Source organism: Mesoplodon densirostris, chromosome 5, assembly GCF_025265405.1.
Source record: "Mesoplodon densirostris isolate mMesDen1 chromosome 5, mMesDen1 primary haplotype, whole genome shotgun sequence".
NCBI classification, from domain to species: Eukaryota; Metazoa; Chordata; class Mammalia; order Artiodactyla; family Ziphiidae; genus Mesoplodon; species Mesoplodon densirostris.
In genome coordinates this window covers 95,679,957-95,707,318 of record NC_082665.1, presented here as the reverse complement: position 1 = coordinate 95,707,318, position 27,362 = coordinate 95,679,957, and the positions used below count along the sequence as shown (strand labels likewise).

At 36.4% G+C, this 27,362-nt stretch overlaps 1 protein-coding gene across 1 annotated transcript in view; it reads right to left on the bottom strand.

Annotated features, from left to right (window-relative positions):
* Window positions 1–21,091, bottom strand: part of ECT2 (epithelial cell transforming 2) — a 62,114-nt gene extending 41,023 nt beyond the window's left edge. The window contains 13 exon segments of the mRNA XM_060099142.1: window positions 4,052–4,188; window positions 8,331–8,553; window positions 9,916–9,978; window positions 10,079–10,194; window positions 10,338–10,468; window positions 11,180–11,253; window positions 12,209–12,316; window positions 13,165–13,254; window positions 14,956–15,138; window positions 16,684–16,776; window positions 16,882–16,961; window positions 17,591–17,742; window positions 20,973–21,091. Of these exon segments, the coding sequence (XP_059955125.1) occupies window positions 4,052–4,188; window positions 8,331–8,553; window positions 9,916–9,978; window positions 10,079–10,194; window positions 10,338–10,468; window positions 11,180–11,253; window positions 12,209–12,316; window positions 13,165–13,254; window positions 14,956–15,138; window positions 16,684–16,776; window positions 16,882–16,961; window positions 17,591–17,720 (1,428 nt within the window). The 5' untranslated portion in view covers window positions 17,721–17,742; window positions 20,973–21,091.
* Between the last annotated feature and the right edge of the window lie 6,271 nt (window positions 21,092–27,362).

Below are 27,362 nucleotides of genomic sequence, written 5' to 3'. Positions count from 1 at the left end.
CGCACTCCCACCATACGTGGAATAACTGTCTTCCACAAAACCAGCCCCTGGTGCCAAAAAGGTTGGGGACTACTGTATTATGATTCCATTTTATGACATTTTCAAAAACCACAAAATTATAAAAATGGAGAAGAGATCAGTGGCTACCAGGAGGTGGAAGGAGAAAAGGGTGTGACATAAAGGAACAGTACCAGGAGTTTTTTGGGGGATGGAAATATTCTGTATCCTGATTGTAGTGGTGGTTAAACAAATTTTCACATGTGTTAAAATTCATGGAAATGTACATCAAAGAAAGAGTTAATTTTACTATATAATTAATAAAATTTGACTTGAATTTTAAAATGTTCATTGACTATTCAAAGTAAAAATAATAATGTATTATTGTGTTCTTAGCATATGTGGAAGTAAAATGAATGACAACAGCACAAAGGGCAGGAGGGGATTGAAGGAAGGAAGGGGGGAAGAAAGTACATTCTAAATATTAAGAAACTTCATTAAGATTATGAACTGTTCCTATTTTTAAGAATGACTACAATTCTACAACGGTTTATCCCCCCCTTAAAAAAAATCTATATATATATTCAGGCTTTCCACTTCTGTAAGTATGGTGAAAGCTACCTGCTGAAAACAAAATACTGAAGAAAAACCTCTTTCTAAATACAGCGATAAGCTGACAAGAAAGTGAGGTACCTTCGGAGGCCAAAATCTAAGTGAAAGTAGAAAGTTGAATACTAAATCACCTTTTGCCCCAAAGACATTTGCCTAAACTGATGAAAGTTAAGCTTCACCTATAAAAGCCTCAGTGGGAACAGGAGACAAAACCTAGTTTCCAACATACTAACAACTTGCAGTAAAATTAAAAGTGTGTTTAACCAATGATCCAGAAATTCCAGGTTTTTGCCCAGAATATGTTCTCAAGGAGCCATGAATAAGAATATTCACAGCAGCACTACTAGTAATAGTAAAAACAAACAGCAACGAAACACTAAAACAAATTTCAATGTCAGCAATGAAACACTAAAACAAATTTCAATGTCTATTAAAAATAAAAGTTAAAAAAGCTGAAATATTCATACAGGAAAATGAATTACTGCTACATGCAGTGACACAGATGTGTTTCAAGAACATTTCTATCAAGTGCAAAAAGCAATTCACTAAAAAATATATACATTTGATTTTCTACACATGTGATAGATCTATAAGGAAAATGATAAGCACAAAATTCCAGATTACAGTTATCGCTGAGAGAGGGGAAAGAAACATCTAGTCAACATTTAATTAAAATTCCTAAACAAAAATATTCAGACACCAAAATACATCAAGATTCATTAAAACTTCTCAGTATTCTTTTTTTTTTTTTTTTTTGCGGTATGCAGGCCTCTCACTGTTGTGGCCTCCCCCGTTGCGGAGCACAGGCTCCGGACGCGCAGGCTCAGCGGCCATGGCTCACGGGCCCAGCCGCTCCGCGGCATATGGGATCCTCCCAGACCGGGGCACGAACCCGTATCCCCTGCATCGGCAGGCGGACTCTCAACCACTTGCGCCACCAGGGAGGCCCTCTCAGTATTCTTAAGACACAATACCTTAAAACAGTTCTACTGTGCTTGTTTTAATCCCTCATATAAAATTAGTTAGCCAAAAAACTATTGATTCTACCTTTCCAATATTTCTCAAATCTATCTTCTTTTCATTCTCACTGATACTATCCTAAGAAGTTCAGGTTCTCAAAATCTCTAACCAAGACTGCCAAAATAACCTCCAAGTTGATCTCCTTGCCTCCACAATTTCCCCTTCTTCAATACCTCCTTCAAAGTGAACCAAGTTCCCTTCTAAAATACAAGTCAAGTGATATCATCCCCCCTCCCATCAAAAATTCTTCTATAATTACACGTGACACACTGTACAAAGGCCTTCTCCAGTCTGGCATAAGCAGTCTTAACTCTCACTGTATCCATACTCCAACCACTATCCCAGTCCCCTTAACCCACCCTCAACTCTAATCCCCCTAGACTACTCTGTAACACCTTGAATGATACATATCTTCAGTCGTTTGTACTGTTGGAATAATCTCAAATACACTTCCTACCATACTCTTTGCGTGCACCAATCATAATTATGCTTTAAAACTCACTTCAATTTGTATCTTCTTTATGATACTTTTCCCAATGTTCAACCATTGAAAATTCCAGACCAAACCTTCCCTAAGCTGGAAGAGGAGCAAAATTCTCAACATACAAATCTCCAAATACCTTAACTAAACCTCCCTCATGAAGTTCATAACCTTCCACTTGGTATTGTAATAGATGTGTATGTTTTAACTCCTCTTCCAGTCTAAGTTACTTTAAAACAGGAACCCTCTTTAACACTTGTCACAAAACTTTATATTAATAGGTACCTAAGTATTATTTGGCATACATCAACATGCTTCTGGATAGTCATTTAATTTGGGGGCTAAGTTAAAATTAAGCTATTCCAAATCCAAACTAAAAAAAAAAAAAAGCTTAAAAAGAACACTATCATGAATTTAGACCACAATCTTTTAAGTAAACTTAGGTGAGTTTATACTAAGCACAGTGGTATGAAAGTCTGTCTACAGTGTAATAATTACAAGTGCTTTTAAAAAAGAAGTTGTAGTGGATTTAACTGATATGCAAATTAAAATTCCGAAACTCCAGTGCCTTTACCACGGGCTGAAAGGATTTATATTTCTAGGTAATAAATGCTACCAAAGTACATGAACAGTTTATGCCAAAGGGACTTTCTGCTACTCAACCACATTTTGGCTGACTATAAAAACTTCAACAAGAAACTCATCTAGGATGACTTCCCTTGAGGCATAAGAGCAGAGCTGACTTACAACAAGTGAAGTTTAATATGGCAGAGGGCCTCATAAAACCCTGACTACTGCTAAAAAAATTAACTGTGAAGAATAATCTCTCTGTGAATACCAAGAAAGAAGCCTTTTCATTTCTTATTCATGCATTTTATCAATGGTACAAGCAACTAAAGGCCATTATATTCGACCTTAACGAGACATATTAAGATTTCAAATAGAGATCAGTTAAAAATTAAACCCAAATCAGAAACTCCCTATCATTTTTCTATTCAAAGTCAAGCTTGGTGGTATCAACCTTATTTTCCTGGCAAACTATTTCCTTCATTACCACAAACAAAGTTATTCCTTCTTTCTACAGATTCCAAAATAATGTCCTGTTATTGTGTCTTTCAGAACCTTGAATTTTGATTTATTCCCTAATATCTTCTTCAATCTCAACCTACAAGGATTCATTAGAATTGTTTTTCTTCAGAAATAACTTCATAGTACATTTTTTTTTTTTTTTTGCGTTACGCGGGCCTCTCACTGTTGTGGCCTCTCCTGTTGCGGAGCACAGGCTCCGGACGCTCAGGCCCAGTGGCCATGGCTCACGGGCCCAGCCGCTCGGCGGCATGTGGGATCTTCCCGGACCGGGGCACGAACCAGTGTCCCCTGCATCGGCAGGCGGACTCTCAACCACTGCGCCACCAGGGAAGCCCCCATAGTACATTTTAATATTAGTAAGTAATGAGTGAACATTTGACCACTGCGTAATTTAAGAAAACTCGACACAGTAAAGGATTACTAAAAAAAATTACTGACAACCATATTGTTATGCTTCATTGCTAATTGCTTTTCCATATATATACAGTACTAAATAAAGCAGTGACTCTAGAATACACATTATCAGAAAAAGCTACCACTTCCAAATATAAATGCAGTATCTTGACATGGAAGCTGCTAAATTCTGAGTTAAACTCAGTCCCCTCTAAGATTGTCTACTGAGGATCCTTCTCTCTTTAAAGTCACTATTTTTAAAAAAATGCTATTTCTGCATGAATAAAACGCTACTCTTACAGTTATGCCATTTCCCTAAGAGCAGTTTTTGTCATACATTTTCATTTTTAATATCTATGTTCAAATTCTATGCTATATAATTTTCTTATAAAAAATAATACCACTTAGATTTTTTTACTTATAAACACTGGAACAGAGATCATTTTTCCAAACTCTTACCTGAATAATTGTGGCCAATATATTTACGTAATTACTTTCAGTCTGATAGAGCTCTCTTGCAACTTGCCACCTGGCTGACTGCTTTGAAGGAACTGGAGTAGAATTTTTAGATGACTTAGTACAAGACTTTGGTGTTTCTAAAAGGTAAAAAGGAGGAAAGATTTAAAATGGAAGTCAGATGTAAGTACCAAACACTGTACAAATTTAACAGGAAAAAAGGGAACGATATCTACTCTTACAAATATACCACCATACACATTTTCATTAAAGTAGAATTTCCTCCTACAATAAGGCCAGAAAAAAATAATGGTCATATACTCTTCAAAAATATCGAGGTCATTAAAAACAAAGATTGATTAAAAAAAAGAACTGTTCCAGATAAGAAGAGACTAGAGAAAGATAACTCAACAACCTGTGATCGTGGATTGGATCCTAAGCCAGAAAAAACTTTTTTCTTTTGCTTACAAGCACATTAGGACATTAGTGGAATAACTGGTAAAATCTGAAAGTCTATAGAGTAGATCATAGTATTAAATGTTAATTTCCTAATTACAATACTTATACTGTACTTATGTAAGAAATATTCCTGTATTTTGGGAAATACACAATTAAGTATTTAGAGGTAGAGGCACATCATATCTCCAACTTACTCTCAAAACAGCACAGATATAAAAAATACACGTGCATGTAAAAAAAAGAGAGAGAGAGAGAATGAATGAATGAATACTAAAGCAAATATGGCAGAATATTTCCATTTAGGAAATCTGAGTACAGGAATCTTTACAGCAATATATAAAGATATTTAAGTTAAAAAAGGAGGAAAAGGTTGTTACGATTACACAGTCACAATGATGGAAAACTTTTCATATATATATGGAGAAAGACTCCCTTTAAAAAAAAAAAAAAAAAAACCCCCCCAACAACATTAACTAAATTCTCTGTTAAAGTATCTTAACATAAGACATTCAGTCTAACCCAAATTGGAGGGAGGATGCATTAGTATATTTTATATGTACCTCAAGAAAAAAATTTTAATGAAATTTCATAAAAGCTTAAAATATATTTTCTTACTATCAATATGGTTAGAATACTTAAACATTATATACAGAATCTCCTAAAAGCAAGTTTCTCAATAGGAAAAGGAATGTGTAACACATAATAGAATGACATGAAAGAAGACAATATATAGTCCCAGCATATCAAATTTACTCAATGATAAATAATCATAAGCATTAATTTAAACAATCATGCATACTGTGGAGTTCTGAATGTTTAAAAAAAACAAAAAACAAAAGCACAGGCTTCAAAGAATTTCCCACTTGCCATTTATTATTTTGGACTACACTCACCAGACCCAGGAGCCTTTGCCATTACGGTATACTTTAGGGGGAAAAAAATGACATACACTGATCTAATTTAATTATTGTGTCTAAGCAGCGATCTACAAACTGGGTATTCTATTATTCAGAATACCTAATATATAACAGTTGTCATGTCTGTTTTCTTTAGTGGTTCATTTTCTTCTGTCCCCTCAACTTCATATTCAAACTTCAGTCCTTTATGTTCATATCTTACCATCTCATGCCCATTATGTCCACCATGATCATAGAACCAGTAAATTCTTAGATCTACATATCTAATCATAATCCCCCACCCAAGCACCTGGTTCAGCTTTTCCAAATGCCTACTGGACATTTCCACCTCAATTTAACCTGGATTTTCTCTCAAACTACAATCCTTCCTCCAAAATATAAACTTTCTATTTTTGCTAAGGTGGAATTTCTTCCATTTAATACTTTGCCATCTTCTCCTCTTCCTCCCTATCACTCCATTCTATCAATATTTCCCCAGTGCTTTTCACTTTTCTTTCCAAACATCATCAACCCTGGTTTAGGGCCTTATTACCTTGTGGCCCAAGTCTCTAGAGATTACTTCATGGTCAGGCTATCTCTAAACTGCCCTACTTCTAATCATGCTTCAGAATAATCCACTACAAATTACTTACTCAATGAATCACTCTGCTGCTCAAGTTTCTAAAGTTCCTTGCTGATGACAATATACAGATCAGACATGTCAGTCTCATTTCAAAGTTCTCTAATATTAGGCCCCAATTAACCTTTCTAATTTGACTCTTACTCCTCCATCCTCCAAGCAAACTGACCTATTCACTATTCCCTAAAAACTCATTTTGTACGCTGTTACCTGTATTCTTGCTCCTCCTATAATCTCAAATCCACCTCAGTTTTCTGGGCCTACCTTAAATTGACTTTCAATTCCTTCCATGAATATTTAGTGAGTACCTACTCTCTACTAGGCACTGGGAATAAAGCAGAGAAGCTAGACAAGGTTCTTGTTCTCTTCCAGCTTACATTCTGGTAAAGCAAGTAAAATAAAGCAGTAAACAAACAATTTCTAACAGTGATAACTACTACTGAAGACAACAACCAGGTAACGGGTTGGTAGGAAGGAGTGGTGGGACAGAGACTTAACTTTAAAGAGAACCCCGATAAGATTTCTTTAAGACAGGGAGAGCAAATATAAAGTTCCTGAGGTATGGTTGTAGTAGAAAAATCTGAAGAATAATAAAGATATTATGACTGACACCCAGAGAGGCTTAGTGGAGGACAAGAGCACATGAGGTTAGAAGTAGGTGAAGATTACACAGGAACCTGAAAGCTACGGTAATACAAAGTCATTGAATGATTTCATGCAGAGGAATGGCATGAACTAATTTATACGTTTTTAGAGACTGCTTAGTCTGCATGTAGAAAGGCAAAAATGAGTACAGGGAGACCACCTTGGGGACCACTGCAATTGTCTAAGAGAGACCATTTTTACAGAAAACGTTGATAAAGGAAGGGTAACAAAGGAACAGAGTTGGAGTGGCAGAGAGAATCAAGAGCTCTAATTTGATTATGTTAAGTTTAGGATGTGTATTAGACATGAACAAGGAGGTGTCAAATATATAGTTGGACAGGGAAAACCTCAAATTTGGGAGTCAACAGCATATAGAAAAGCCATGGAATTAAATGATATCATTTAGGAAGAATTCAATGGAGAAGAAACGACTCAGGAATAATATTCCACATTTAGAGTTAGAGAAGTTAGGTCAAGGAGAATGTGAAACGAGTGATATGCAGAAGCCAAACTTAAAAAATGTGTCCAGGAAGGAGTAGCTGCTAATGTGTTGAATGCTGCTGATTACACAAAAACTGTCAGCACCCCCAGCAAGAGCAACTGGAATGAATGAAATTCAATTGGAATGAATTGAGAGGAAAATAAAAAGCAAGGAAATGAGACAATGGATCAAGGTGATTCCTTCAAGAGTACCTATATGAAAGGGAAGAGGGAAATGGGATAGTAAGTGGAAAGTATTACAGAGACCAGGGAAGGTTTTGATTGTTTCATATATTAGAAAACACAACAAATTTGTGTGCAGACTAAAAAAAACAGGGGAAAAACTGAAGATGAAGGGAGAAGAGCTAATTATAGGTGGCTTCCTGTATCAGCTGAGAACAAAGTAAATTCACCTTCCTCTGACTTCACTATACCTATTTTCTCCATAATCTATGTGACATCTTCTATGGTTCCTGTGTGTTAAGAACCTGCTCTTTGAACAGTTCTATCACTTTCTAGCTGTGTGACCCCAGACAAGTTTTACTTCTCTAACCTCAATCTAGTCATCTGTAAAACAGGGACAATAAAACCTATCTTATAAATACACAAAACACATAAACAGTTAGTATATAGCAAGCAACTATTAAATGTAAGCATTTTCATGTGCCTCTTCTCCTCAGATAGAACAAAGGTCATTAAAAACAGAGCCTTTCTGGGACTTCCCTGGTGGCTCAGTGGTTAAGAATCCGCCTGCCAATGCAGGGGAGACAGGTTCGAGCCCTGGTCCGGGAAGATCCCACATGCCGTGGAGCAACTAAGCCTGTGCGCCACAACTACTGAGTCTGCGCTCTAGAGCCCGAGAGCCACAACTATTGAGCCCACGTGCCACAACTACTGAAGCCCGCGTGCCTAGAGCCCCTGCTCCGCAACAAGAGAAGCCACTGCAAGGAGAAGCCCGCACACCGAAACGAAGAGTAGCCTCTACTTGCAACTAGAGAAAGCCCACGTGCAGCAACGAAGACCCAACGCTGCCAAAAATAAATTAATTAATTAATGTAAAACAAAGAGCCTTTCATATTCACTGTAGTAGGGATTTATCTATATTCTAATAATTATTCTATTCCACTAAATTTAAAGATCAATTTTTTAAAATGTGAATTACCTCCGTAGTTAATGCTAGATTCTGGTGTGTTGGAGATATCTAGGAGTGACCCTATAGAAAGGGAATGTTCAGCTGACGGGCGCTTACGGGGAGGGAAAGGTGACATGTCTGTCTCTCTTGAAAGCTGAGCAAGTGTCTCTTTTAAACGACGTCTTTTGCGATTGCTGTTTGGGGTACTTAGAGAAAGTAGTGATACTGATTTCTTGAGCTCAGGTGTATTAGCCTGCAATCAAAAGCACAAAAGCTCAATTTTACTTCCGTGGTTCTTTACTGAGACAGGAACAAAAGAAAAATATATTTACGAGTCTGACAAAATCGGGATTTTGCACAACAACTGTACATCTATATACTCTTCCATGTAATTCAGAAGCTTCATGAAACATAATAATCAAAGGACAATTGTAATTATCTAACCCTTAACACCTAATGCTTTTTCTCCATAGCACTATTACTATTACATATTCGTCTGTAAGCTTCTTTATTGTCTACTCCCTATTAGGCCATAAACTCCAGGAAGACAGAGACCATTCATATTTCATTCACCATATCTCTGGCATTTAGCACGGTGCTTGTACATAGTGCTCTCCAATATTTGTCGAATACCACTTGATTTTAGGAGTTCTCTTCTGAAATCTAAGGCATATTTTTTAAACTTTATGTCAGGAACCTTACATTGAGAATAAAAGAGTCCAAAGAGAACACAACAGAGTACATATTCAGATTCTATAGAAACACAATAAATCCACATCTTCACTTTCAAATATTCCATTCAAAATTATTAAATCTCGAACTGAAGTAAATTTTCCTTAAAGCCTGCTTCTATACCTTTATGTCACATTTTGGTGAATGACACTACTTTTCACCAAGATCCAGCAAGAAGGCTGGATTTTTCCTTGCCTATATTCCTTCTACTACAGTAATTTTTAAAATGCCATCTCTCCCCTTAATATTCTTCAGTGATTCCAATACTTACAGGACAAATCCAAACCCTTTAACATATTAAAAACTTGATTCTGCCTATCTAGTCAGCTTTATCTGTTGGCCTTCTTTCCCACACTCTTTTCCAAAGTCATACTAAACTACTTGCTATTTTAATGTATTTTCAAGTTTTCATACCCTCTCCCACCTGCTATTTCACACGAATGTCCTTACCAGGCTAGCCTAGGAAGCTGGCTCAATATTTATTTGCTCTTTCAATCGTGCCTGAGTCTCTCAGAGTGAAGCTAGTTAAAATACATACATTACTCCATTATAGCACATTTCACTCAGCACTATAACTGTCTGCACATCTCTCTTTCCTTTAAGGTTCTAAGTTTTTGAAGATAGGGATGTTACTGTTCATAATGGTATTATCAAGAATTTGCACAGAATGAAATGTATTAGATTAAAATAAGATCCAATACATTAAGTCTACATAGACTATTACTCAATATCCAACTGTTTATAATTATCCTGAAACCCCTAAATATGACCAAAAAAAGATGACCTGTGTGCTAATTATACTATGCTCTTTTGGGATAAAAAAAGTGTCATCTTTATACAATCAAGTTCACAGAACAAATGACAAAAGGGACAAAAAGCATACCTTTTCATATAAATACATAGTTTCTCCAGCTCGGGCATCCATCTGAATGCTTCCCCAGAACCACTAGGGGAAAGAACATTTTAATTAAGAATTTATCTCATCAGATAAGCTATCAATATTACCAATGTTTTTTAAAAATCAATCTCATTCTAGAATTACTTGCCTCTTGCTTGACAACATAAAGTTTCTTTGAAGGTTCAAATGGAAGTTCTTTTACTATATTCTCTTCAACTATAAGGTGAGTGCATCTTTCATCTCCAACAGGTAAATAGTTTCCTCCTAAAGAGAAAAGCATACAAGCATACATAAGCCCAACTATTTAGCCCCAGGCCCAAATTTTTAAAGAGGCATATTCACCAGGAAGTGATCAACAGGAGTAAGGAATAAAATACATATAACTTCTAAATTATGCTAAATTCTACCTTGCATTTCAGTCATTTCTTCCATATTGGTTTTCTCTTCATCTGAAAATCCCAGGAAACTTAAAATGCAATCTTGAAATGGAGGAACTTTAAATTCATTTCTAAATTCATCAAATGATGCACAGAAATCCCTAAAAACAAAACACACTCTTCTAAAGCCAGCTTAGCTGAAATTCAATAAGTCAGGCAGATTAATTTATAAATCTACGGTAATTTTCAAGGTTTTAGCATAACCTATTTACTGAAAATATTTTACATTTGGTCCTGAAATGTTCATAAAAATGTCAGTTAAAAAAAAAATTGACGTGTCCTCAGTCATCCCAGAAGTAACATCTCACAAAGTTTAATCACGGGTAATCTTTACAAGATGCAAATCTCTGCTCTGTACATGAAATTTTATATGCATTCCAGGAGTTCTATAGTTTCATAAAATCTTAAGTAATAATGAAGTACAATAGCAAGGAATTACGAGATTGTAAAGCTTAACAAGGTTACGAAATGCAATCACCACTTAAAATGTAACCAGACAAACAGAAAATAAGAAAAAATACGGCACAACCCAAACATCCAGATGCATTAAGCTATTACCTGATAATTTTAGAATGTTCTTAATGGTTATTAAATTATTTCACAAAGTGAAGTTCAAAGATATCATAGATGTCTTGCCATTTTCAATTTTTTATAAACAAAACTTTGCTCCTCCTAGACTTTATTCCCTAAGCTTCACAAAGACTGAATTAATTTTTTATATACTAATCTATGAATTTTGGGCACGTGGGTTTATCTTCATGACACAACGTGACTGATTCACATAATTAACTACTGAATTTCTAAACACTTACTGTTCATTCCGCCTTTCCCAAGCTTTATATATCCATTCTGGTTTCATAATTGGAGTACCCAGGCTCACAGCTATCTAAAAACATAAACATGTTTATCATTAATTATATGGTGAATTTTTACCTTAAATAACTGCATTCATGCAAGTTATAAGCAATTATATACATACATTTTGCACAGTCTTAGATCATTGTTCATCTGCTTTGTAACAAAATATAAAGAAAAATTAACAGAAAAAACTATCTTTCCATCATACAATTTAGGTTAAAATAACTTTGAAAGAAGTTCCATGATGTCCAAACTGTTTCACTGTATTTTAAAAAAATACATCTGTGAAGTTAATTAAGTTCATCTTTATTACATTTCTATTTCTCTTTGTGTTTACCTCCTTGGAAGTACTAACCCCCAAGACAGCAGTAAGAGAAAATTTCTCATTAAGTCACTAAAACCTTAGATATGAATTGTAAGTATACCTCCCAGGAATTCAACAATACCCTAAAATTACCATTTGCTACCATAAATACACTGATGGAGGGTGGGAACAAAGTGATAAACTCTTCCTAACGTATTCAAGTGCAATCTTAAACTAAAACTTTAATCCCAATAAAAGTATTTTCTCCTGTTCTTTTATAATTTTCACAAGTTAAATCTTGGAACCATTTTATAAGAACAAAATTCTGCTCTTAGATAAGAGAGAGATATCTGCCCTCATCACCTTCTGACCTCCTTATTCACCACTGCTCATAGTAATCTTTGCTAATATTATTCATCTGCCTAAACTGTTATCCACCTACCAACCTCCACAATCCCAATCATCTTTCAAGACCTAACTCAAGTTCCACTGCCTCCTTCAAACCTCAGGGGCCACACTCCTATGATTTAAAATTTTTACTAAATGTACATATAGCAAAAATTGAATTTCTGATCCTCAATAAATTATGGGGGAAATAGACAGGATAAGAACACTATTATTAAATCCATCCTCAAACAGTGCTATATTGAAATATACAAAAATACCAAAGTTTACATACCCTGAATTTTTCTCCTTGTGTACAATTTGCCACCAAATGTGTAACTTTTGAATTAAAGTCTTTTCGAATAACTCCACCCATGTGATGAACCAATGTCACCAATCTGACCTCAAAAGAAAATGTAAACATTGACTTTATGATTAATTTGAACAAAATGTAAACTATGTTTATAATGCATTTAGCATTTACTGAATACTTTCTATTTATAAGGTACATATGAGAATTTTTATAAAGATAAATTTTATGTCAAAAAAATTAAAGGTTCATTTGCCTTATTGGCACAGGCAAAATTATACAGAGATAAGCTAGTAAAGATGATCACACAAAACTAAGTTAATTAACAACTGGCTTTCACACAAGTAAAAAAGTAAATATATTACTTTTTGGAGGGGGGTGAAGTAGAAAATAGCATTATTGCTTTGCCAAGCAAAGGGGGACACATCGGGCTCATGCCTGGAAAAACTGTGTGTCCCGGTACATTATTTTTTTAAAACCAGGTTGCCATCACACCAAGATCCTTCCCACAAAATTAGAGTAATACCCCATTAGCTCCAACATAAAAAATTTTATGGATCAAAGAAAGAAGTTTCTATGAATTCTCTAGAGCAATGAGAATGCTTTAAGGCTGGACCTGCAGAACAAAAAATCTCAATGCGTAAACAAAAACTTCAAATGTGGCTGATGTGATACTTAACAAAAAGACAGTTTAAACAGATTAGATAGCCATGAAATTTTTCTAATTCACATACCAGCTATCCTAGATGAAATATTTGTTTCTTTACAAGGCTCTTCAGAGTATTTCTTCACAAAGTTTAAGACCTAGTATATTCATAGTACTTTCTCCTTCAATATTTTAAAAATAAAACCATGATATAACAATCAAAAAAAGAAAAGCTAATTTAAATTTATTTTGCTAGAAAAAATATTCTTTGAATAGAATGTTTTAAAATACTTACTAGTTCTTCTTTCTTCCTGAATCCAGTAAAACATAGTACTAGATTCATCATGCTTGTACAATAGAGTGGGCGACATGAAAATGGCAAAGGCTGAAGGATACAACAATTTTAAATCTGTGAGCTTCTTTACAGTAAAAATAGAACACATCTTTCTCAAGCTAAACGTATTTCCCTCTCTTGCCAATTAACTTTCCCAATCCAAAGATATACTTCCATCTTTCAATATGCAACAAATAGCAAAAACCCAGTTTCACAATAAAAATTTCCCATGATTCCCATATCGTGTTTGATACATATCACCTAAACACACTTTACTACTGGCAAATAAAACATAAATATTCATACCCAAACCTTTATTTCCAAAATGTACTTTGACACAGATGAAGTATTATAAGGAAAGATTTCCATACGCTACTGTAAATGCTTCAAATTAAAGGAGGTCAAAAATATTTTCTAATAAATACTAATAATACACACACTTGAACCAAATATGATTCCAATTTTTGAGCTAAAAAATGGAGATAGTAAATAATTTAACAAATGGTTTTATCTATCTATCTATACATGAAAGAGAATGGTTAAAAATTTAATTCCCACTATTATGCAGGAATGTTATTTTCCATAATTTTGGCCTTTAAAAAGTTTGTGGTTTCTGAAAGCAACACTTCTGAATCAAAACAGAGAATTAAAGATTATCATGTGCTCATTACTAGTATCTATAACAAAAGAAGCACAAAGACCCAAGCAATTTAAAGTTAAGGCAAGCTTAAGAATGCCAAAACAGAGCAATAAAAACCAAAGAATAGGTATTAACTCTACTACAACTCTTACACTAAAATGCTGTTTAAAAACAAAAAGCTGGGCTTCCCTGGTGGCGCAGTGGTTGAGAGTCCGCCTGCCGATGCAGGGGACACGGGTTCGTGCCCCGGTCTGGGAAAATCCCACATGCCGCGGAGCGGCTGGGCCCGTGAGCCATGGCCGTTGGGCCTGTGCGTCTGGAGCCTGTGCTCCGCAACGGGAGAGGCCACAACAGTGAGAGGCCCATATACCGCAAAAAAAAATAATAAATAAATAAAATAAAATAAAAACAAAAAGCTAAAGTAGGACTTCCCTAGTGGCGCAGTGGTTAAGAATCCGCCTGCCAATGCAGGGGACATGGGTTCAAGCCCTGGTCCGGGAAGATCCCACATGCTGCAGAGCAACTAAGCCCGTGCACCACAACTACTGAGCCTGTGCTCTAGAGCTGGCGAGCCACAACTACTGAGCCCACGTGCCACAACTACTGAAGCCCGTGCACCTAGAGCCTGTGCTCCGCAACAAGAGGAGCCACTACAATGAGAAGCCTGCGCGCCGCAACAAAGAGTAGCCCCCTCTTGCCGCAAATAGAGGAAGCCTGCACGTGGCAACAAAGACCCAACACAGCCATAAATAAATGAATGAATGAATAAATAAATAGCTAAAGTAATTTCCCTAATTTTAAATCATGCAGAAACTGATAAAAATGGAACTGTGGTACCAGTTCTATGTGGAGGAAAATTAAAGTTTATGTATATGTACACATCTTTAGAACTCAAGTTTAAGCAAACTACTACTTCCCAAGATACTGCAGGTATTGAGACTAAATATATGTAAATAATATTGTTTAGAATTAAAGGACTATATTAGAGTAGCCACTACTATTCCTATCCTAAATATTCATAATCTCAACAATTAATGAAATTTTTCTGCATAAAAATTCTTTAATAAAAATTTAACCTTGAGAAGTTATAATAAGCATATATTCTTTCTTACCTCTCCTTTTTGTGCACAGTTTAATACAACTGGTGGTCCAATAACTCTACAGTCAGTCTTGTATAACTCATTAAAGACAGAATCCTGGAAATCCATGACTATGAATACATTTTCAAATTCTGGAGAATCCAAACTTTTAAATTCTTCAACTGATTCCATCTTTACAAATGGCACTTTAATTTCCTTGATTTTTTTCACAGAGTTATTAGAAATAAAATATTATAAAATTAATTCATGTGTCTCTCTAAATATAAGACCTAAAAATCAACTCAATATTTTAATCTTCATATTTGTAGAAGTTTTACATCATACAATAAGCATTATACTTAATAGTGAACAATCATATTTCTTTACTTATGTTTTTATATAAACATATCTCCATCCATATGAAGATCTTAAATTTTGAAGATTATAAAGGCATAAGTTTCTGACATGACTTGGTAGTCATTATAAAGCATCTAGTATGCATATAAAATAAAGACGATGAATTTTTTAAGTACACGTTATTTTGATAGTAAGATGCATTAGAAAGATATCCACTACTGCTCTTTATTCTGATCAAGAAAATGATGCCACGCATATAGGTCTTCCTGCACAAATTGTTTTCAGAAAAATAGAAAAAATACTATGACATGCAACATCTACAAAAAGGATGCAGTTAATCACTTCATTATCTACAAGGGAAGTAAGAGAAAGATATGAAATATGTAGGCAGTTGCAGCATGGCAAACACAGGATATAAAAAGGCAAGTTAGTGTTTAACACTTTATACTGTAGATCTATGAAAAAGAATGAAGATATTTCGGTATCTATATGACTCCTGTTTTTAAAGAACAGAACCATTTAAAAGAAAATTCAAATGGGTCAGTAAATTATTTGGGATTTATTTGCTAGGCTGACGTGAAGGGCTGAATTGTGTATATCCAAAACTCATGCTGAAGTCCTAACCCCCTATACCTCAGAATGTGACTATATGGAGATATGGCCTTTCAACATGTAATTAAGGTTAAATGAAGTCATAAGGGTGGATCCTAGTCAGATTGGATTAGTGGTGGCTTGGTGTCCTTATAAGAGGGGGAAATTTGGACACATGAAAGAGATAGCAGAGATGTGCATGCACAGAAGGCTGTGTGAAGATATATCAAGAAGGTGGCAGCCATCTACAAGCCAAGGAGGCCTCAAGAGAAATCAAACCTGCTGACACCTTGATCTTGGACTTTTAACCTCCAGGAAAGTGAGAAAATAAATTTCTGTTGTTTAAGTTGCCCAGTCTGTGGTATTTTGACATGGAGGCCCTCACAATCTAGTATAACTGGTATAGAGAGTTAGATATATTTCACATGCTGAGGTAAATTCCCTGATGACTGTCAATTATTGTGATTTGTAATTCTGGAAATAAAGCAAGAATTTAGAATAAATACAAAATTATTGAGAAAAAAGAAGCTGAAGAGTTTAAAGTGTCATCTTCATAAATACATAAATGTAATGTCATTTAAATCTAACAATGCCAAATTACTTTATAAGGATTTCATTATTTATGAAACATTATATTTTGGGGTTTCAGAAACACCCAAATTTTAAAATAAATGTAACAGTTTCTATTAATCTAGCTTCAGAGTGCTCAGGGTATAACTTGTGCCTAATTTAGGTCCAATCACCATAAGTGGACTCTACAAATACAATCAAAGGAAGTGCAGCATGCCACATGCAATGAAATGCTTGACCTACCATATTAACAATACTTTTTATTAATTTTTCATCCGTTTTTCCAGGACAACTTTCTTTTATCTTTATAACAGGGACTTCCATTATTTTAATAGTCTGTGGAAAAGAGACTTAAGTATGAGGTTAAGAAAACTATACATTTATTTATACACGGATGGAAGAAAAATATAAAAAAAAACCCTAAAAATTAAATTCCCATACCTTTAAGGCTTTTATAAGTTCTTCTTGTTTTCCAGCTTCTTGAACCAGTATTATTCTTGTTTCAATCTGAGGCATTTCTTCTATTAAAATTAAAAATGTTTAAGTAAAACATTTTTATTCACTAACATCAAAATCAGTAGTTCCTAACCCCTTTTTTGGCTATATCTGGAATGTTTTCCATGTTTGAGATCATAACATTCCCTGAAATTAAAATGACTTAATTCCCAGCTTATTTTAAAACTTTGATCATGTATCATTTTAGAAGAAGAGAAATATATTGTATTGTAGCAAAGTATTCAAACATCAGCACTCCTCCTAACCAAAGAAAGCATTCGCCTACTTGCACAGTCATCCTCTTCAACAGCACATGCAACTTTAGGAAAGATCCATTTATATAGTGAAAAAGCAAGAAGTGGCTCTTCTCCTGACCAGTCATAACTGACCATATTCTAGCTAACAATGTTGCAGGTAGACTGCCCTCACGTACGGAAAAAGCGATATCCAACAAGATGCTTTCACCTTCAAAGTTGGGAAGCATTATCCAAAAAATAATAAAAAATCTAGTGTAAAGAGTTTCTGTTAACAAATTTTTACTGAATACCTGTAGCCTAGCTTAACAGTATTACAGTTAAATCATAAGAAAGTCACTAGTCAGTAAGTTTAGGATTAAAATAGTGATTTGATATTTTAAAGCAGATAACATGTTTACCTTCGACATATGAAGTAGATCCAATAAATAAGTTTTCCTTAGAAGTTTCGGTAACTTTAGAATCAAAAATGGAAGAGTCTGCCAAGCTTGTACTCCCAGTAGTGGATGTTAATGCACTATTTTCAGCCATTATTTGTACTCTTCTGCAATGTCTGAAAAAAACAAAATATGAATAAAATTACATGAAACTAACAATTACTGGGCAAAATCAAGCATTATACCTAGAACTTATAAAAAGTATCACTACCTTTTTTTTTTAAATACTGAACCAAACAAAGTCACTCAACTTCTCTGAGCCTCAGTTTGCTCTTCTGTAAAATATACTAATAACTGACTCACAGGGATACAGTAAAAATAACAATGTACCAAAAGTACTAAGATATTACCTGACAGTCAAAAAGTACTCACAAAGGTACTCATAAATACTATGCTACCTCCCCACTCCATACCTTTGCCCTCAACCAAACTATTTCTCTTCCTGTATTCATTTATAATACCACCACCCCCCAAATAATTCCAGTCAAAAACACGATCCAGCCATACTCTTTCATCTGCCTCATTTGCCCTGCCCCAAAGCATCTCTGTATCTCTGGGACCCAGCCCCCCTTTTTGTGGCCAATGCCACAGTGGCCACTTGGTCAAATGCAGTTCCAAACAACTTTATCACCAGTTTCTTCAGAGGTCACTTTCCACATGGTTTCCAGGGTATTCTCCTAACAACAAATGTGACCATATTATTTCGCTACTTAGAACTTCCATGAGCACTGCTCCCTATACGATCAAGTTCAAATTCACCATCCACTTTACACTTTAGTCCTAGCCTACCTATTTAGCCTCATCTCCTGTATTTCCCCCAGTCCACATCGACTGTATGCTGCAGCCACAAAGCATTTCCCAGCATTTTTCAAATATAGATCACAATTTACTCCACACCTACTTGTATTTAATAGTGCTCAATTCTCCTCCTATCATGTCTTTCAACCCCTGACCCACCACTCTTGACTTATCCTCTGTAGATTTCTCCAAACCTCTCATGTGTAACTGGACTGCTCCCTTACCTGTACTTTTATATTACTTTACAAATGTCCAAAAGTTTCAAGAGACAATTAACACGTGTCAATAAGACTCTGGACTATGAAAGAAAATCTGTTTTTAAATTTCCAGGACTTAAAGAGTTGAAAAGTTAAGCAAGCAGGGAATAAAGAAAATGTTGAATAGATCTTCATCAATTTAAATTGGGGTTTTTACGTAAGTTTATTATCTTGAAGTAAATTTCCAGAATATTGGGCAAATATATAGAGGAAGCCCAATCTTATCTGGAGGTCTATGCTTGATCTCTTGCCTACTTTTTCAGAATAATAAAATATACAAATAACTTCCATCAGATTTTTAGCAAAGTAATAGTTTCAGGTATCATTAGCATCATTTCGGCATGGTGATGTCAAATAGTGTGAATATGTACATACTAATAACAACAGACCTAAGCCCAATTATTAGGTGCACACTTCAAAGACAAGCAACTCAGCTTCCTGTCTCAGCTCTGCACTTAGTAGGTTAAGCCTCAGCTTCTACATCAGGAAAAGAAATAATAGTATAGCTCAAATCCAATTGTGATAAAAACTGAATAGATGATGTCTCTAAATGAGTGACGATTATTCATTCTCATATATACTCACAATGTGGACATTTCTCATTGTCTTACCAAACATCCACGGCAATCATTATTCTAAGGCTCTCCAAGGGAGTGCTCCAATAGTTGTTAATAAGAGCCTTTACTTAGAATCAATGATAAATTCTATCCAGCCCTTATTTTTTTGTTAAGTCTCACACTTAAATGTTTCCAGTGAAAAAGAAAGGCTCTATCTAAACAGGCTTTCATTTAAAGTCCCCTTAAAAGAATGTTAAAAAGAAAAACCAAGAGATAATTAACCTGCCTTAAGGAATGTAGGAGGAGGAAGACTTTAATAAATCAAAAACACCATGAGTTTACATTTTTCACCTATGCCTCTCTGCTTAAAGACCATCAAAACAGGTAGGTGATTGGGACTTCCCTGGTGGTCCAGGGGCTAAGACTCTGCGCTCCCAATGCAGAGGGCCCAGGTTCGATCCCTGGTCAGGGACCTAGATCCCATGTTGCAGCTAAAAGTTCGCATGCCGCAACTAAAGATCCCATGTGGCCCCAGCGAAGATCCTGCACAGGGCAACGAATATCCTGCATGCCACAACTAAGATCTCACGCAGCCAAAAAAAAAAAAAGGTAGGTGATTAAAAATTAAAATTGACTGATGACACTGTATGTGATCAATTTACTGCCAAAACAGTTTTAAAATTCAGAAAAAAGCTGCATGCTAAACCCATCACATATCAACAGTCTGATTACAAACTGAAATACACTAATCACTTTTTCACATTTATGTATTCTGTAAGCTTTTATAACAAACACAAAAGGATCAGTGTTCATAAACCCATACAGATTACTTCTCATCTGAGAACATACTCAAGGAGCTTCTAACTAAATACAACTCATGCCTTTTTTTCATCACAAAGATAAAATTTGTCATTTAAACATGTTTCCTCTTACTTATTTTTGTAGGCAATCATCTTTCAGGGTGGAGGAGCTGAATGCCTTCCTGGATATGTTGGTGGTGTTACAATAACATTGTTAACATTACATAACACTGTGACTAACAATATTTATTTAACGCTTAATATGCGGCATTATTCTAAACGTTTAGACATTGTTCTAAACCTTTTACTTGTATTCACTTAATCTTTGCAACAATCCTAAGAGGCAGGTACTATTATCATATTCCTCTTACAGGTAAAGAAACCTAGAGCGGAGAGATTAATTCCCCCCAGATCAGAGTGTTAGTGGCAAAACAAGGGTTCAAATCCGGTCTGATTCCAGAGGCTGCACTGTACGCGTGGTGGGGCGCCGGAACGAGCTGGCGTTTTACCTTAAATACTAAAAACTAAAGAGAAGACGCCAAGAAGAATCCAAGGGTGAAACCACTAAGTAATCTGAGATAAGCCCCCAAAGGGCGCAGCTGCCGGCCCCCAGAGCCGCAGAGCCCACTGCGGTTTGCCAAGACCCCCTTCCCGACAACTCCCCACTTTGCCCAGAAACTCTGTCGGAAGAAATACTCAACCAGGTGAGCGGTGACGACGCACAGCAGCCAGGCGGACCTCGGGCTCCCACTCCGCATCCCGGCCCCGCTGCTGGGAACGCGGCGGTGTGGTTCCCAGAGCCGGGAAGCCAAGGCTGAGAGCTCCGGAATTCGCGGTCACCGGGGCGGGGCCGTGGGACACAAGCAGAGCGGCCCACTGCTCCAGGGACGCCGGCCCACTCCCACCTCCGCCACCCGCACCCACAGAGCCTCACCACTCTCAAAAGACGCCCTGGAAGTTCCACCTTTTCAAGAACCGACCCTTCTCACTTTTACCGCCATTCCTCGCCGCCGGCGGCCGCAGCCAATTCAAAAAGTTACCCGCAGAGGGGCGGTGATTGGCCGCTGCTCTCCGCCCACCTCCCCGCAGGTGCCAACCGATTGGTTGTGCGTGTGTTTCAAATAAACCCAACGGCTCCGACGTCAGAACGTCCCGAATTTGTAGAGAAGTGCCCGGATGTGACCAGGAGGTGGTAGTAATGGCTCCTGGGCTTCTGTGGGAGTAGCAGGTGTGTCTGTGATTACCGTTTGTTTACTCAGTAAACATCCCATTTCCTAAGGAAGGTTTGAGAGGATTCTCCGTCCCTTTGGCTTTTTTTTTTTCCCCCGCCACCAAATCCTTTAAACGTAATCAGTGCCTTGACAGATGAATTTTTCCCCAGTGCTTCCTGTGAGCTGTAAGATTTTTCTGCCTGAGCTTTAGGAATTTAAAGTTGGGTTAAGGGGTTTGGGATTTGGTGTTTGTGTTGGCGCGGCGGGGCCCAGGACACGGGAACTCGGAGTCTCTCCAGATGGACTTCAAATCAGCAGCCTCTTATTTAAATCCTGACGTATGTAAAGCACTGTGCTCTGGTCTAGGGAATCGCACGGGTGACTAGAATAAATTCTTAGTGTTTCTAAGCCTTTTTAAAAAAAATATAAGCTTGCATTCGAACAAATGAAAAAATATGTCAAGAGATTCTAGACTCTCCTGGAGCCAAAGTAAATTGTTAGCTGCTGCACCCGCCCCTCCCCCCCTTCCCCGAGGTCTTTTGCTGCTTTCCTCTGAAGTCTAGCCAAGAATTTATCGGTTTTCCTATAATTACGATTGCTATCATGAAAATCTTTTATTTTCTTCGTTTTCTAAATATAATATCCTGTCACACAACCTCTTAAAAAGACGCCTCCAGAAGGTGAGTTTTGCATAGTTCCCACCTAATCGCTGGTTTAAACAAAGGGAGAAAGGAGAATCCGCTGCTGAAACCTTAAATTTCAACAAGAGGAGGAGAACTTGTACTCCTGAACGTCTCAAACAGGTCGTCAGGATTTGGAATTTTTCCTAACTTTGTCAGGCCACCTTAGAATGCCTGAAAAGTTTGTAATGCATTCCACAAAATGAGTGAACCAGTCTGGTAATTATTGGTTTCCCTGTTGATAATTGAAGAATATTTACAGTCTGCCCTTCATTTAATGCCATGATAACCGTTAGGGAGAAAGCAAAGAAAAACAGTAATTGAAATTTCACTTTGGAATGTGCTTGCATACTTAAACTAGGGTGTGCCCAGCATTCCAAAAGGTCTCCTCACTGAGAATATATTAAGCTAGTGAAGAAAGCAACCTGTTTCTTCTGTGCATTGCTCCCTGTTAGGCTTTGCACCCAAATCTATTGATTGCCTACACGGTATCACCACACAAATTGTATGCTAGCCTAACAAAAGCTATACTTGATTCCTTTTAAGGGTTATATGGCCGTTTGACTAACAAATAAACGGGCAATACACTCTTCTAACATTTCCTAACCATGTGACATCCTTTTCCATTTCCAAGGCAAGTAACCTCAAGCAAATAATTTAACCTCTCTATGCCTCAGTTTGAGTCTTTATAAAAGGGCATGATAGTACTTACCTCAGAGTACTGTTGTGAGGATTAAAAGTTAATATATATAATTAAAACGTACTCTAGCATCTAATAAACATTCAGTAGATGTTAGCTGTTAATATTACTACTACTTTGCTGCTGTGGCTGCTGCTACTATTACCTCTACTGTTACCTCAGCTGAGGCCCTATACTTGCCTGATGGGACTGATGGTCCTCTACACCGCCTTCTCACCCCTGACCACAGGAGCTAATGGCAGCAGTGTTTCTGTTCCCTTTGCCCCACCCATCCCCAGCCACAAATCCCACCGCCCACCAGACCAAGCTTGGTGCAGTGAAGACCTCCACTGCATTCTTTTTCCTACCAGAGAGAGGACAGTCCTTCTATACCAAACCTAATCTCTCTTCTCTTTTAAGGGAAAGCCTGCAATGCTCAAGATGTCTCCTCTTGTCTACAAGATACGGCCTTCTTGCTGCTGCCCTTGGCCAGGCTTCTGTCCCCTTCCAAGGCAAGTCCAGCCAAGATTCTTTATGCTAAATGCAAGCCTCTTCCTTCAGTTGCCTTCACTGGAAATGTAGTTATTGAATTCATATGTCAAGGGGACAAAACTGTTTACAGTACAGGATAAATAGATAGATAGATAAATCAAAATGAGAAGTTCCTTGAAAGAATAAACCATTTAAAAAATTCTTACGTGTCATTCTCAACTCCTAAGATGCTGAATGAACAGTTTTCAACAAAAAATACTAAAGGAATTGAACTAAAGTACTTAGTATATTAAAGTACGTGACATATTTTCATCAAACAATACGATAATTTCTGAGGTGGGGAAATGAAATGTGGAAGATAGAACTACTGAGATTCTTCCTTTGGAGGATCAACTTCCCCACCTCCATCTCTGAATTGAGTGACACGCTGGACCATCTTTCCTGACTCTCATCTTAACACTTGTTCCTCTTCCAGTTTATTCCCTCCTCTTTATTTATAGTTCCTTTCTTTCCTTACGCCCTCCCTTTCCATCTCCATCTTCGTTTTCCATATGTACTCCTTCAGGGCAGCAGAGAATGGGGAGTTAAAAAGTTAGTTTGGGGTTATGGAATATCTTTTTCCACCCTATACCCACCTGCATTCACAAGTATGCACACTGCCCATGCCATCACTCTTCATATCAGAATGAAGAAGATTTCTTACACTTTTGTAGTTTGTTCTAATCTGCTAATAAGAATTAGTATATCTGAAAAGACTATTAAATTTTTGCAATAAATGGGCAATATTTGTTGTGGTGGATTTTGCTTTTATTACCTAAAGTTGTGATGAAATATAATTTCTAGGTTTTACTTTTTACTTTTATTTTTTAAAGGAACATTTCTTTCTCTTTTTTTAAATAAATTTATTTACTTATTTTTGTCTGCATTGGGTCTTCATTGCTGCACACAGGTTTCCTCTGGTTGTGGCGAGTGAGGGCTACTTTTCTTTGCGGTGCATGGGCTTCTCATTGTGGTGGCTTCTCTTGTTGCAGAGCACAGGCTCTACGTGCGTGGGCTTCAGTAGTTGTGGCATATGGGCTCAGTAGTTGTGGCTCGCTGGCTCTAGAGCAGAGGCTCAGTAGTTGTGGTGCACAGGCTTAGTTGCTTCGTGGCATGTGGGACCCTCCTGGACCAGGGCTTGAACCCATGTCCCCTGCATGGGCAGGTGGATTCTTAACCACTGCACCACCAAGGAGGGAAGTCCTAGGTTTTATTTTTAAGTATGAAATGTCATCGACCAATAATACCATCTACTTTATAGTAAATTTAACTATTTCATCATAGAATTAAATGTTTTACTGTAACTAAATATTAACATTGTAATGGCACACAGAACTCATGTAATTGTTTTTCTCCTCTGTCACTATCCTTACCACCTCAAAGCATTTGTGAAATACATAGCTATGTATAAAGCCACACTAGGTACAGTTACAAAGATTCAGTCCCTCTAAGAATTTATCACTTAAGATTTTTGTTTCAAAATCTTTAATGAGTAGCCATGGAATTCTGTACTTTCTTGGAATTATTAACATTTTCCAATTAAAATGTTGTATTTCCAAGTTGGTTATAATATAGCATCTTCTAACCTGTCATCTCTGCCTGTGAAACAAGCTTTAGAAATTATAATCACTGTGAGCCAGAAGAAGCTATTTTACATACCTCAACAGTCAGTAATTAGGATATGACATTGCTTTATTCATATGAATCATTAGGCTGTAAATCACTTGACATAGATTTGCAATACTATACAAATTTACCACTTAAAGTTTCACTTGGACAAATAGAATTACCGTTCCTTGATGGAGCAAGAGGTTTCCAAATATGGTGAGGCCATTTTTCAGATTATGTAATTTGATTAGCAAAATTTTAGATGTGGAAAAAAAAATCTCAGTTCACTAGTCTCATTCTTTATTTTACAAATGAATTTTACCAAGGCCCGCAACATAGAGCTTATATTCCTTTACCAAGGTCAGGTAACTGGTTAATGGAAAAACCAAGATCAAAAATTTTATTTCTATTAATCTATTTTGTCTATTAAATTAAAGATACTAATATTTATATTTTACATTAAACTTATAAAAGTACCAATATCTTTATTCATACTGCTTATATATTTTACTTTTGAGGACATTAAGATGCTTTCAGGGACTTCCCTGGCAGTCCAATGCAGGGGGCGTGGATTCCATCCCTGGTTGGGGAACTAAGATCCTGCATGCCACCTGGCATGGCCAAAAATAAAAAAATATTTAAATTAAAAAAAAGATGCTTTCAGTCCCATAAGAGCCTTGTTGGTCTTGTTCACCAATGTATCTATCTCCAGTACCTAGCAACAGTTCCTGGCATGTAAGATGTTCTCAAAAGTTGTTGCATGAATAACATTGTAATTGATCTTCAGAATCCATATTGCCTTCTTCTTATTAATTCTCAAGTTTGCATTTAGAGTGACATTATGCAAATCCAAACTCATCATATCACTACCTCCTTAAAACCCTTCAATACTACTAGGCCTCCATGGCCTGACCTCTACTCATTTCCAGCTTCATCTTACACCATGTTCACTTTCTTTCTCTTGAGTTCTATACCTGCCTTCCTTCTCAAGGATTTTTGCATCTGCTCTTCTCTCTACCAATTCCTTTGATCCCCATTCTTTTAACCTAAGAGACAACTCCTAATCCTTTTAACATTTGCTCACTTACTACTCCTCAGAAGATCTTTGCTAACTACCCATACCATCAGAATCCCCATTATACAGCCCCCAGCACCATGAGTATCTCTTTTGTGGTACTTATCAAAGATGTGATTATTGGATTAATGTCTCTCTCCACTATCTAAGCTACTTGAAAGGGAAAATGTCTTTTTGTTTACCATTCTGACCACAGTGAAGTCACTCAATGAAATATTTGTTGAAATAACAAGTAAATGAATTAATGATTAAATGAACTTATTTTTATTATAATATCAGTGATGTCCTTTCTAAAGTTATTTAAAAAGTTTTCTTTTTTTTTTTCTGTTTTTGTTTTTTCTGGCTATTCTGTGCAGCTTCTGGGACCTCAGCTCCCCAACCAGGGACTGAATCCGGGCCACAGCAGTGAAAGTCCATAGTCCTAACCACTAGGCCACCAGGGAACTCCCCTAAAAAAGATTTCTATTATTTTTACTTTTATCTAACCCATTATTTATGACAATTTTTCAGGAAAAATTAAGTGGTATATTTCTAAAATTAATAAAGTTACAAAAAGATAAAATAATTTACATCTTTTATTGACAGTTGAGTAAATTACCCAAGAATTGAATGCTTTTTATACCACGCCTATTCCAGTTATGAGTGGAAGAGTGTTAATGCTAGTAGTACTAAACTGATTGGATAAAACTTGCCAGTGTTTATGAACATAGGCAATTATCCATATCAAAAATTCAGTTTTCCTACAACCTACACTTTCATACATTATACACTGATACTTATAAATTGCCTCTTCCACACTGTCAACTGACTTGTAAACATCAAAGTTATCCCAAAGTGATTTTGTCTTCAGTTTAGTTTTGACAGTAACTCCATCTTTGTAGAGTAGTACTGATATTTACTATGACAACAATTTGAATACTTTGATTGTATTTAGCAATATTTTGTTGCTGCTATTCAAATGAATGGAAAAATGGAATTGCTAATGCAATTGAAATAAAAATAGAGCCCAGGTCCTCAAAAAATGGAGGATATTTGACCTCAGTTGGCATGAGGGTTTAGCATAAGCAGATTAACTGTGGGTTTAATAATGAAGGAAAAATTACATGTAAATAGAAATGCATTGGGGAAGGTATTTTAAAGGTGAGATATACTGTTGAAAGTGATATTCAAGTATATAATGCAACTATATATAAATCCTATGCCTAGAAAAAAATTTACATTAATGAAATACACAAAATGTTCTTAGTGTCTCTATCTTGACCATTGCATTTGCATTATTTCCCCTTCTCCTTTCCTTTTTTGTTTTGGTACTTTTCAAATTTTCTATCGTGAGCATTTTAGTGGACAGTTGTTGCTTTCCTGGCTGTTGACATTTAACCATTCCTTCCTAATAATAGTCTGATTTCCCTTTTGAGAAATCCCTCATTGAATATGGTTTTAGTGCAAGGTAATGTTCATCTATTACCATAGATCTGAGTGGAGCCACATCCTCTTCCCATGCTTAAAGCTCAGTCATCATCTGCTCTTTCAAAGGATTTTG